This window comes from Sebastes fasciatus, chromosome 8 (genome assembly GCF_043250625.1).
Source record: "Sebastes fasciatus isolate fSebFas1 chromosome 8, fSebFas1.pri, whole genome shotgun sequence".
Taxonomy (NCBI): Eukaryota; Metazoa; Chordata; class Actinopteri; order Perciformes; family Sebastidae; genus Sebastes; species Sebastes fasciatus.
The window spans coordinates 21,220,611-21,232,737 of record NC_133802.1 but is presented as its reverse complement, the minus strand read 5'-3'; the positions used below and the strand labels follow the sequence as shown (position 1 = coordinate 21,232,737).

At 42.0% G+C, this 12,127-nt stretch overlaps 2 protein-coding genes across 4 annotated transcripts; one reads left to right on the top strand and one right to left on the bottom strand.

Moving 5' to 3' along the window:
- Positions 1-1,089: 1,089 nt before the first annotated feature.
- LOC141772816 (putative methyltransferase YdaC) lies at positions 1,090-4,037 on the bottom strand. 3 transcript variants are annotated; one of them, XM_074644238.1, is made up of 5 exons: positions 3,881-3,941; positions 3,679-3,729; positions 2,634-2,890; positions 2,242-2,422; positions 1,090-1,412 (listed from the first exon to the last, which is right to left on the bottom strand). In XM_074644238.1, exons 3-5 carry the CDS (start codon positions 2,886-2,888, stop codon positions 1,216-1,218), a joined length of 633 nt encoding a protein of 210 aa, XP_074500339.1. In that variant the 5' UTR covers positions 2,889-2,890; positions 3,679-3,729; positions 3,881-3,941; the 3' UTR covers positions 1,090-1,215. The 3 variants fall into 3 exon arrangements, with proteins under 3 accessions (XP_074500339.1, XP_074500340.1, XP_074500338.1); XM_074644239.1 differs by having other exon boundaries at positions 3,664-3,729; positions 3,881-3,895; XM_074644237.1 differs by lacking the exon at positions 3,679-3,729 and having other exon boundaries at positions 3,881-4,037.
- Positions 4,038-4,291: 254 nt separating this feature from the next.
- etv7 (ETS variant transcription factor 7) lies at positions 4,292-11,817 on the top strand. The gene is made up of 9 exons (XM_074644236.1): positions 4,292-4,549; positions 4,803-4,935; positions 5,724-5,888; positions 5,978-6,151; positions 7,938-8,063; positions 8,173-8,316; positions 9,178-9,320; positions 9,466-9,566; positions 11,205-11,817. Exons 1-9 carry the CDS (start codon positions 4,517-4,519, stop codon positions 11,374-11,376), a joined length of 1,191 nt encoding a protein of 396 aa, XP_074500337.1. The 5' UTR covers positions 4,292-4,516; the 3' UTR covers positions 11,377-11,817.
- The last annotated feature ends 310 nt before the right edge of the window (positions 11,818-12,127 follow it).

The following is a 12,127-nucleotide window of genomic DNA, read 5'->3' as shown; positions in this document are numbered from 1 at the left end:
AATACTCATTCACACACCGATGGCTATGCCTCCGGGAGCAATTTGGGGTTAAGTGTCTTACTCAAAGACACATCGACATGTGACCCGGAGCAGCCGGGGATCGAACCACCAACCTTCTGATTAGTGGACAACCTGCTCTACCCTCTGAGCCACAGCCGCCCTTTTGCAACAGAATTGCAACAGAATTGCAACAGAATTGCGTTGCTAGGCAACAGTTTGGGTCCATTTGTACTTCCTGTCAGCTGATGACATTCACATACACTGCAACCAGGAATAAACTGGGACACATTTAGAATGTTTACGTTTAAATTGTGTCAAGGGTCTAAATATTGTATATTCGTGAAATCACGAATGGGCAGAAATCCTGACAGCTTGTTTCAAATGCAGAGTTTCTGAATACGGGCTGTGTGTATTTCCCTGTGGATTGAGTGTTTCCATACTTTCACAGTATTTATATAGGACTTAAGCCTGATTTATAATAAAAAAACATGATCTCATTTTCTTATAATATGGGACCTTTAAATAATAAACATTTCTATTCTGCCCCTCATCTTTTAACATCTCTATGCTTTGCCAGACTGCATCCATAGATCGGCACATCTCTTTTTGAGCCGCACGTTTCTTGTGAGACTCACATGAACTGTGTTGCTTCATGTTGTATTCCCCCTGTGTGAAATTTAAAAATAACTGGCAAATTTAAAAAATTAAAAAAAACTCTGAGAATCGCCTTCCACCGGCTTATAAATACTTATACAGTAAATAGTTTACACTGATTTCTTCACAGCCATTGGATAAAAGCCAGATTTTAGAAAAGAGTCTGTCCTGCAGTGGTTTGACTTCTGAAAACTAGAGCCAATGAAAATGAGGTACATTGTCTCAATATGTGGGACGTGGGACAGGGGATAAAAATGCTGCGCAGTCCCTCGTAAAGTGGGACACCTGGTCACCCTACTACAACGAAGTAGTACATGTTTGCCACCTACCGTTGAATTGCCTGTTATGGCAAAAGCTGATATTCTTCTAATGTGTGAGAGGGGTCTGATTTAATATTACCAGCTAGAGAATCAAGGATTTGTCAGTAGAAAAAAATTCTAATCATGTCTTTGTTTATTATTCAAAAAGTAACTTGAAAAACGAATGTAATCATGCAAAACCTGCTGATCACAAAAGTGGGTAGACGACACACAATCTCTCACTTGCAGTTGGATTTCAATCTCATTTTGAGGCAGTGGCATAGATAGCCTGAACAGTAAGGTGTTTGTGCCGTCTGTCTTCCATTCTGACATCAGTGAAGCCAGAGTCTCTCAGAGCTGTCATGTAGGACTCCGGGCGCCAGTTCCCGTCTGGAATCACTCCCTTTGCTGCTAAAGCAGCAACAGATGGTAGCCTCAGCGTGGTCACCATCACACCTCCTGGGTGGGTTCAAGAGAGGAAAAAAAGAATGACAATGGTGCAGAGAAGCTAGGGCTGCACAATTAATCAAATGTTTATTGCGATCACAATTTTGGCTACCCAAAATTAAATGAACATGATCGACTGCAATATTGAAGTTTAAAATGCGTGTTCCCCTCATAGAAAACTCTACTGCAAATCAAATCAAATCAAGCGCTTCCTAAACTAACAGCAAGCCACCAGCTGGTGATCGAGATGTTTTGGCTTCACTTTTGGGTACAGATATTATCTATACAACAAATGTGATTAAATGAAGAGCATAAAATTGATTATCTAGCTCTTATTGTTGCTAATTTTGCTCTCAACTTTAAAATGCAGCTAACAAATGAGTAGGGTGAATATTCCTGTATTTTTTCATGTTGCAATATATATAGCAGAAAAAAAATATGCAATGCCATTTTTTTTCCAACAATTGTACATTAACAGGGATGTAGCACAGCATGGAAGTGAAAACTGTGCTCTGTTTATTTTAATGTGAAAGTGCAATAAAATCAGCACTGATTCATGGAGAGACCTTCGTCTGGTCAGCTAACATTACTGCCAAGCAGGTGAAATATAGAGTGATATTATGGTTTTAGCTGACGTGTGTCGTCTCACTGTTTTGAGCGATGCTCGTTCATGTCTATGTAGAGCGAGCACAAGCGCGAGCCCGACGCTGACTTTTGTTGACTTAACGGCCACAGGTGTCACTGTTAACAAGCATTTCTGATTCTTACAAACGGTCCCTTTAAGGCAGTAAATCACCAGACAATCTGAGACAGGTTTTACAGTTAGAACATCATGTCCTACCTGGTTTCATTACGCGGTGTATCTCTGTGGCTCCATTCCTGAGGTCAGGCCAAAAGTAGTAGCAGTTACAATGAAAGACTCTATCCACAATGCTGTCTGCCAGAGGCATCGCTGCTACATCACAGTGGTGTAGGGTCACTTTCCCACTGGCCACAAGGTCCTTCAATCGCTCACTTGCCATCTGTAAGAAAAGAAAAAGAGAAATATTGTACTATTCCAAAAGCGAGTAATGTCCCCCCTAGTGTTCCTTGCAGAGAGGCTTACAGTTCATAAAGAAGTTTGTTAATGTGTCTTTGTTCTTTTAAGACACTCTTTTTGTAACAAACTTCAGGACAAGCATGTGATAAACAATTTAAATACTTTATGCCGCTCTGTCAGTGTTCATACTTCACCTGATGCATGTATGCTGAGTAATCCACCCCTATCAGGCGACCCGAGGGCTCTGTGAGCAGTTTGGCTGCTGACTGCAGACCCAGACCCGGGCCATGACCCAGCTCCAGCACGGTGTCTGCAGGTTGGATCCCACACAGCTGCACAGCGCTCTCCTCAAGAATGCGGTTGTGCACTTTGAGGAACTTACTGATCAGCCACCCCGCCAACGATTGTGTCGGGTGGCCCAACTGTTTCCCCACTTTTTCAAGCCACATCACTGGAGAAATATGACACAGAAGACATGTTTTATATACAGGTGGCTACAAAACTATTTCAAAGATTTACAACCACAAAATGCAATGCAAATCATTGTAACTATTGCCAGTAATCCCATGTTTTATAAATCAAGTCCATAAGCACTGGTCTTCTATTAGTGTGGGGATCATAAGGGTTAAAATGCATTAAATTAATAGCATCTTGATATAAATTACATTAATTAAATGTCACTGCCACTATGTTTTTATCATTATTATTATTATTTTTGTTTTATTATATTTGTTATTATTTTGGACATAATGAACTTCATGCAACACTTGTACAACCTCACCTTTTCCCAAATAAACAAACATAACTGAACTGCAGAAACATATTTTTTGCTGAGGCTGAAGCAGAGGCTGAAGCAGGAAAAGCCAAACTAGGATCGGCATTGATTCATGGAGAGACCTTCGTCTGGTCAGCTAACATTACTGCCAAGCAGGTGAAATATAGAGTGATATTGTGGTTTATAGCTGACGTGTGTCGCCTCACTGTTTTGATGGATGTTCGCTCACATTCAGGTAGCGCGTGCACACGGGCGAGCGCGAGCAGCAGGACGCTGACTTTCGTTGACTTAACAGCCACAGGTGTCGCTGTTACAACCAATTTCAGATTTTTACAAACAGTCCCTTTAAGTTGTCATCCTCTTCACAACTTCTAAACATTCTTTCATCGTTTGGGCCATCACATGCAAAACAATCCATGCAATTATCAAAATCTGTCAGACATACATACATGTATATTCCTTACGTATCTATGATGAGGAGGTTCAATTTGTGGTTTTTGAACTGAAAAATTGAACTGAAGAAATTGAGAAAAACTGTAATAAAAACACATCAGGCTAATAGTAAAACCATTTTTTTCTGCATAGTGAGTAGTTAAATATAAATGTTACAGATAATACTTTTATTTAAGTATGGTTTTGAATACTTCTTCTACCACTGCCTCTTACCTGTAGTGTGTCGCTCAGCAGCGTGCTCCTACTGTAGACTCAACAGCTGTTATGGTTTCTCTTCTTCCTGTAATAAGTCACTAGGAGGAGGAGGAGGAAGAAGAGGAGGAGGAGCTCGAGGACTATTTCTGCTTTATAGAGCACGCACTGCTCTGTCCTGTTTAGTTTTCAATCACTCACTCTCTGCAACTTTTTATTTATTTAACACAGTAATTACTCTTTCAGATATTTACTGCGCTCTAACAGTTTCCCCCCATACTTCATTTATATAACATGTAATTTATGCAACGCTCCCATAATAAATGTGCTGCTGGAAAGCGCTCTTACAAAGCGCAGTCAAATGTTGTTGTAAATGTCCTCAGCAGTTTGCTTCCTCCAATCAGACTATTTTGCACCCCCCCTCCTCCGCCTCCTCTGCAAGGATTATGTTTCTTTCGTTTTCATTTCCCGGAAGGGACGAAGTGGAGTTTTATTTCTTCGAAATATATATTCTTCCTTCATTTGCTATGGAGTTCAGAGAGGTTTGACATGCAGTGTGGGCTGGTTCATAGATTGGACGGGTTATATGTGTGCTTACAAGGAAATCATCCATTCTGTTCTTACAGTATACAGTCGAACATATAAAGGATTATTTCCATGGAGAACATTTCCTCGTCACCTTTGGTCAAGGTAAGTGAAGGTCACAGTTGAGCAAAACAGTGTGTTTAAAAAAAAAAAAAAGCAAACATGTAGCCTAACTACTTTTTATTATTATTTTTTTTTTTTAGATTGAGAGCTTTCTATTTTATTCTTTTGCCAAGCTTCTGAAAATGTTACCTTGAGGTGAAAGGTTTTAAAACCACTCTGTGTTGTTGTTTCTGTACTGCCACTATTATAACAGGTGTGTACTTATTATGGGCATGTGTGTGTGGATGTTTTGCAGCAAGAAAACAGTCCTCCATCCATAATGCATGGAGCCACCATTCCTCCTAGTGTGCATCAACTCTCCATTAACCAGCTTCCCATGGTCAGTCCTCCCACACAAGAAGACCTGTGGCATCTACCTGGACAGCTGCGTGAGTCAAACTCTCATATACCTGGAAGACTCCATCAATAACACGCAGCTATAGGGTGACCAGATCCTAACAAAACAAATGTGGGACAAAGAGTATGTTTGTGTGGGACAATGTGGGACAATGTGGGACACTAACTTAAATAATAAGCATTTCTATTCTGCCCCTTATCTTGTAACATCTTTATGCTTTGCCAGAATGCATCCATAGATCAGCACATCTCTTTCTGAGCCGTTGTGAGACTCACAAAAACTGCGTCGCTTCATGTCGAAAAACTCTGAGGATTGCCTTCCACCGGCTTCTAAATAATTATAAGTAGTTTCAAAATCTTTGTTGTAGTTGCTCTTCCTTTTCTTTGTGGTAGTTTGCATCATATTCCGCCTAAATCTACATAGCTTGTGACTTTGCAGTGACTCACAATTTTCCCCGTTGGGGCATAGCAAGACAGTGAAATGTTAACCTGCACTTGACGTGTGCGCAGCTTGACAGCAAACACAGCCCCGGGATGACAGCCTTCCTTGCTTTCTTCACAGCCATCGGATAGATGCCAGACTTTTAGAAAAGTCTGTCCTGCAGTGGTTTGACTTTTGAAAACTAGAGCCGTTGAAAATGTGGGACATCGTCTCAACATGTGGGACGTGGGACAGGGGATAAAAATGCTTAGCAGTCCCTTGTAAAGTGGGACACCTGGTCACCCTACATGCAGCAAAGTAGACGCAGCAGCTTCTACTAGAGCACAAATGCCCCCCCTGTAACAGTGTGTTTTTGAATTACGTGCATCTGTTTTCCAGGAATAAACCCATCTCTGTGGGACAAGGAGGACGTCGGCCACTGGCTCCACTGGGCTCAGAGGGAGTACTCGCTGCGCCGGCCTGAAAAGGGTCGCTTTGAGATGAACGGTCGAGCCCTGTGCCTGCTCACCAAGGAGGACTTCAGACGCCGCTGCCCCAGCTCAGGTAAGAATCAGTGTGCATGCACAAAGAGAGTGTGCTGACTGGTTTTACGGCTTTGTCTTCATACGCGACCCCCTTCTTAATTTCTGCAGGTGATGTTCTGTATGAGATCCTACAGTGTGTGAAACAGCAAAGGGGTGTTGTCTGTGACCCCCCAAATTCATCTCCCTCCCTGGCAACTGGACCCATCCAGAACCAAGTCATCTGCCAGATACCCGCTCAGAGCGTCCAAGAGCCTCCACCTCCCGCAGTCAGTGACGCCCAAGGTCAGCGACCTAATTTTTATACATACAGTATAGCCTACAGAATCAGTTCTCAGTAGCTCTCAATATACTCAAACACAGCAGCGCAGCGAACACATTAACAGGACAATACGGATACAGATAAACAATTATAATCAAACTTAAATGTGCTCAATACGGAATTCAGAGCATATCTAGTGCCTCCACACGGCTCTCAACATGGAGACGGCGGCTAGCAGCTAACGGAGCTAACACCGCAAACAAGAAAGGATAAATTGAGGAATATGGCTCGTTTACACGATTTGATTAAAGAGGACCTATTATGCTTATTTTCAGGTGCATACTTCTATTTTGGGTTTCTACTAGAACATGTTTACATGCTTTAATCTTCAAAAAAGACTTTACTTTTCTCATACCGGCTGTGCTGCAGCACCTCTTTTCACCCTCTGTCTGAAACGCTCTGTTTGAGCTCCTGCACCCTCCCGAAAAGGCCAGTCTGCTCTGATTTGTCAGGTCGCCCACTCTGTTGTGATTGGTCAACCGAACCAAACTCTTTGGACTCCGCTTCAGCTCTGCTTTAACTACCTTTGTTTAGGGCGTGCAAAACTAGACGCTACGCAGGTATTATGAAAATGTGTTACTTAGTGACATCAACATGTTATGGAAGAAAAGGTGGGACTTCATCCAAGGCATTTTAGGCAGTTCAGGAGCAGTGTTTCTGTTTAGGAGAGCAACTCCCGTTGGCGTGGACTTTGGGCTTTGTAACTTCGCAGACATTTTATATGAACAAAAAACGATATAACACACTAAAGGAAAGTGAAAAAGCACAAAAGCATAATAGGTCCTCTTTAAGTTCTACCTCATGCTTGGGTTGAGACAGCAAGTTTCTGCTGTTATTGAACACAGATGATATTGTGATATAAGTAGTTCAAATTGCATGGGGCTGTACGGAAGGAAGAATGAGTCTGACAAACGCTTTATTGTACACACACAGACACACACACAGCTGATCATTTGTGTTTGTGGCGTATCAAACGAAACTTGTTTATCCTGGTTAGTTAGTGCGATTACTTCCTCATCAGCATGTGCAAACACATCTTGCAGGAGAAACTCATTCCCTCTCTGGTTTTACTGTACTTGTGGGGACATCTGGTTGCTTCTTATTCCCAAACTCTAAAGTTTAACTCCGACTAATTCATGCCTACCCTCAACCCATTTGACTTGCATAAAGGTTGACGATAGGCATGTATTGATCGGGGTGGAGAAGTAACCACAATGTCAAATGACTCTTTACATGTCTCACCACATTATATGCTGTTACAGTAGGTAGTTTAATAAACTGCAATGTATCATACATAATGTGCTCTGTTTTGCATGAACATTTATTTGCAGCTGCACACATCAGATAAATGTGGAGGACTAAAAAGCACTATATTTTTGTTTGTACTAGCACCTCAAAACTGTGTATGAGTACAGGTCTTGAGTAAATTTCCTTGACACTTCTGGTTAGGACATTTTACCCTTTACAAATGAGAAGTACAAATGCACATACTCACTTTGACACTTTGTCTCTACCATAAAAAAGATGCTTTCCATTATAAGAAGTAGGACGTGTGCATGTAGGTGTGTCGTTGTTAATGATCTTACAACTCCAGAGTCCAAAACAATGAATTTGTCCTACGTACTGTATGTTGTGAAATTTGTGTTATACATTGCATTCGCCTTTGGTAAACCCATTAATGTTTAAGCAGTTGTAAAATCACTTTTGCTTTCAGTTTAGCTCTTAGTTCCTCATATTTCTCTCTCACAGTTTCCCTCACCACTGCAGCGTCGGCAGCTACTGTAACCGCTGTGACCAGCCAGACGGAGCGCATGTCACCCCCCAGAGATCGTCCCCTGATCTTTTACTCTCAACCTGCTCCACTCACACATACTAGTGGGTTTAACAAACGACAATATCAGAAATACAGTACCCTGCAATTGTAATTATTTGCTGTGATGTCTGATTTGGTGCCCATCTCTTCGTCTCTCTATCTCTCTCTTAGATGGATCAGCAGCTGTCTCTACGTTGCTCCCCAAGCAAGTTCAGTGTCCTCCCCAAACAGAGAGAGTCATCCCGGAGCCGCTCAACCTGTCCAGTCGAGGGAAGCCAAGGAGCCCCCTGCACAAAGCCAACGGCCGCATCCCAGGTACGTTCGTTTACAGTGGTGGAAAGTAGCTAAGTACATTGACTCAAGTACTGTACTTAAGTACAATTTTGAGACAAATATTCTACTTTTTAATCACATTTATCTGATACGTTTAGTTAATTTACAGATTCAGATTATTAAAACAAAATATAATCAACTAATAATAAATAATGATGTATGTATTTTAGATTAAACTACCCAGTAGTATATGAAGCTCCACCTTTACCAGCTGCTATATTACAGAGATGAACACATTAATGCATCAATAATTATAATTCAATAATATAATATATATTATTTTGCATAATGAGTGCTTTTACTTTTGGTACTTTAAGTATATTTAGATGCAAATAATTTTGTACTTTTACTTAAGTAAGATTTTGCTACTTTTACTGAAGTAAAAGGTCTGAGTACTTTTTCCACCACTATTCATTTCAACAGTTGTATTGCAGTATTCACTTGGAAAATAAAACTGCACTAAGCAACTTTTGACCACTACGGGGCAGAAAAACTCTTCGACACAAGTCTCACACACTATCCCAACATCTGCATGAATGAGGTGCTCTCCCTGGCAAACTAAAGAGTCCAATATTTTGCTGCAATGTTGTTCCTCAGCCACATTTTCGATTCAGCTTTCTTCTATGTCAGTCTGGTTTTGACCAGAGTCATTTTATTCTCTTGTAATATCAAAAGTATCGCTTAAAGGAGCTTTTAAGAGTGACAAACTTACAGATGCATACATGCTAAGATATGAACAAGGCTTTGGAGTTGTATTTGGCTACTTAATAGAGCTTTAAATACCATTAAATGATGATAGTAATATAAGTTTTGGTGTCTTATTGGTGTTTTAATCATGACCAGATTGCAGACTGCTGTGGGACTACGTGTATCAGCTGCTGTGTGACGATCGTTACCAAGAATACATCCGATGGGAGGACAAGGACACCCTGGTGTTCAGGGTGGTCGACCCCAACGGACTGGCGCGTCTCTGGGGAAACCACAAGGTGAGCACCCAGGTCTGTGTGTTTCATCTTACAGGGAAAATGAACACACAGGTGGAGAGACAAAACAGCAAAAACAGGGAACATGGGAGCAGAGTGAATGTTGTAACACAGGCCCTTGATGATAATGCGTGTTCTCTTTTTACAGAACCGTGACAATATGACCTATGAGAAAATGTCCCGGGCTTTGCGGCACTACTACAAGCTCAACATCATCAAAAAGGAGCGAGGACAAAAACTCCTCTTCAGGTCTCTGTCCCTTTCTCTCTGTCTCATTCTCCTCCTGTCTTTTCCCACAACAACACACACATTTACAGCTCGTCCTCATTCACAGGGTGTCAAATACCGGTGCTTTGTCATGGCTGCGTTAGATACCGCCGCACAAGGCACCCTTTAGTGCCAGTATGAGACGCACCGGGCGTTCCATTAACTATAATGTGAACCCATCTGCGGCAACAGTATAAGCACTCAGAGAAAGTGCGCCGGGAGTGTGGTGACGTAGTGTAAAGCAGTGGTTCCTTTTTGAGTCACGGAACCCCATTTGATAAGATTTTGCTTCAGGGACCTCCGTCTTCAGGGACCTCCATCCAAAGATTTTGGTTGTTAGATATTATTAAGACCAGAATTCTTTAGTTGTGAACTACAGTTGAGGAGATGGATAACCATGGAGGACATCAGGCTCACTTAATAGTGAAAATAAACTATTCCCTATTTTTCTGGGGACCCCCTGGAACTCTCTCAAGGACCCCTGGGGGTCACTGGACCCCTGATTGAGAACCACTAGTTTGAAGAGCGATGAGACACACAGGGCGGGCGGGATGGATGGTGGATTTGTCCAACGACACAAGGCATTCATCCAGGAGCCGTGTGTTAAAGGGACTGTTTGTAACTTTCAGAAATGCTTGTTAACAGTGACACCTGTGGCCGTTAAGTCAACGAAAGTCAGCGTCGGGCTCGTGCTTGCTCGCTCTACATAGACATGAACGAGCATTGCTCAAAACAGTGAGGCGACACACGTCAGCTTAAACCACAATATCACTCTATATTTCACCTGCTTGGCAGTAATGATAGCTGACCAGACGAAAGTCTCTCCATGAATCATTGCTGATCCTAGTGATGGCTTTTCCTGCTTCAGCCTCCCGACCGTGGCCGGAGGAAACACCGGCACCCGGTCGGAGACGATAAAGTTTCTCGCTGCGGAGCCCCGTCACTTCACAAGACACGGAAAACCTCTGCTGGTCTGGAGGAGCTGCAGCAGTTATTTCTGCACAAACGTCTACTGTACATTCACTAGATATTCTCAGAGCTACGAAGTCTTCTGCAGTGTGTAGTGAGAGCGCATGCACGTGAGGTGGAGCGAGCTGAGTGAAGGCAAGCAGGCAGAGGAGCAGAGTACAGCAGAGACTCCGGCCCTGGAGACCAAAGCTACGGTCTACCCTGTGTACTACGACTGCCGCCAACACTGTTTTGCAAGACGGGCTTCACTAGATATAACTTTGCGGTTTTGGTGCTTCCGTGTAGTTTGTGTTGGAGTCTTGTCTGAACAGCAAAGCCACACGCGAGCACGCATATGTGAGCGCGCATGGGACACCGACCCGGTAGATTTATACGTGTAAGAAGTTACAAACAGTCCCTTTAAGTTTCACTTCTACATTAAAATCAGCTGTTCGTTTGTGTCCTGTGTTTACGACGTTCAGTTTCACCTTACAAACATAGTAGTTTTAAGCTCAACCGTGTAGTTTTTTCCTAAACCTAACTAAGTGGTTTTGTTGCCTAAACCTAAAGTGACACCAAGGGGCGTGACAAAGCGTCAGTACAGTTTGTGACGAGTTGGGATGAGAATGTGTTGGCATTTATTGTTATCGTCTTTTCTCTGCCTCCCCTCAGGTTTCTGAAACTCCCACAGGGACGCAAGAAGCCGCAGACTGACCCTGCCGAGTCCCCGGAACACATTCCGCCTCAGGGCTGGGACGTCCCAGACAGCAGTCCTACACATGAGTTCAGTGAAGACCTTTTTGAGGTTTCCCCTGATCGTGTCTCTCCACAGCATCCTCCATAGGCAACAAAACATTGTATTGTACTACAGGTCCTAAATACGTGTACAGTACAACAGCACAAATATTACAGAATAGAATGGAGATGTGTGTTCAGAAAATAACCCATGTATGTGCATAATTGAACAATATGCACTTTTAAGTGTATTTTTTAAGAGTTTTGATATTGCTTTTCATTTAGCTGTGAATCAATATGTACCACTGTGATCACAAGGAACACTAAGGGACGAGGAAAACTGCTAAAGAAATCACATCAATATTCAAACAGCCAAATGATCTTCATAACTTAGATTTCTCAGGCTTGCTCAACATAACCGCAATGCAAAAGATGCACTTATTTTCATACGCTATATAGGTCTTGCAGCTAAGTGGTGGAAATGACTATGAAGGCAGGGTGGAGTGATTTTTTTGTGTTAATATAAAAATGGATTGTGTTGCAGGTTAAATGCCAGTTTGTACAGTTTATTTTACAAATTGTTTGCTTTGTCAACCTCAAGATGAGGTATTTGTTAAGTTTCAAATGTGGAATAGCCTATAGGTTAATTGTCAATGTCTGTCCTGCTTAAAATACATGCATTTTGTGTTGCATATTTTGTATGACCTGGTTACTGTTAGGCTACTCCTGAAGTTGTCCAGGAAGGTACAAACACAAACACACACATATATATATATAAATATATATCTCATTTGGTCACAAACTTTCTCATTTTACAGCTAAACAGTACACTACAAGATGTTTCTGAAAACATTTGAAGC

What these genes read in the sequence shown, in the direction of transcription:
- LOC141772816 (XM_074644237.1), bottom strand. Translation starts at nt 2,888, where the DNA reads ATGTGGCTTGAAAAAGTGGGGAAACAGTTGGGCCACCCGACACAATCG. An exon ending in ACTCAGCATACATGCATCAG is followed by an intron (nt 2,423 to 2,633) that starts GTGAAGTATGAA and finishes CTTTTCTTACAG; the next exon opens with ATGGCAAGTGAGCGATTGAA. An exon ending in ACACCGCGTAATGAAACCAG is followed by an intron (nt 1,413 to 2,241) that starts GTAGGACATGAT and finishes GAACCCACCCAG; the next exon opens with GAGGTGTGATGGTGACCACG.
- etv7 (XM_074644236.1), top strand. Translation starts at nt 4,517, where the DNA reads ATGGAGAACATTTCCTCGTCACCTTTGGTCAAG. An exon ending in CGCAGTCAGTGACGCCCAAG is followed by an intron (nt 6,152 to 7,937) that starts GTCAGCGACCTA and finishes TCTCTCTCACAG; the next exon opens with TTTCCCTCACCACTGCAGCG. An exon ending in TGCTCCACTCACACATACTA is followed by an intron (nt 8,064 to 8,172) that starts GTGGGTTTAACA and finishes TCTCTCTCTTAG; the next exon opens with ATGGATCAGCAGCTGTCTCT.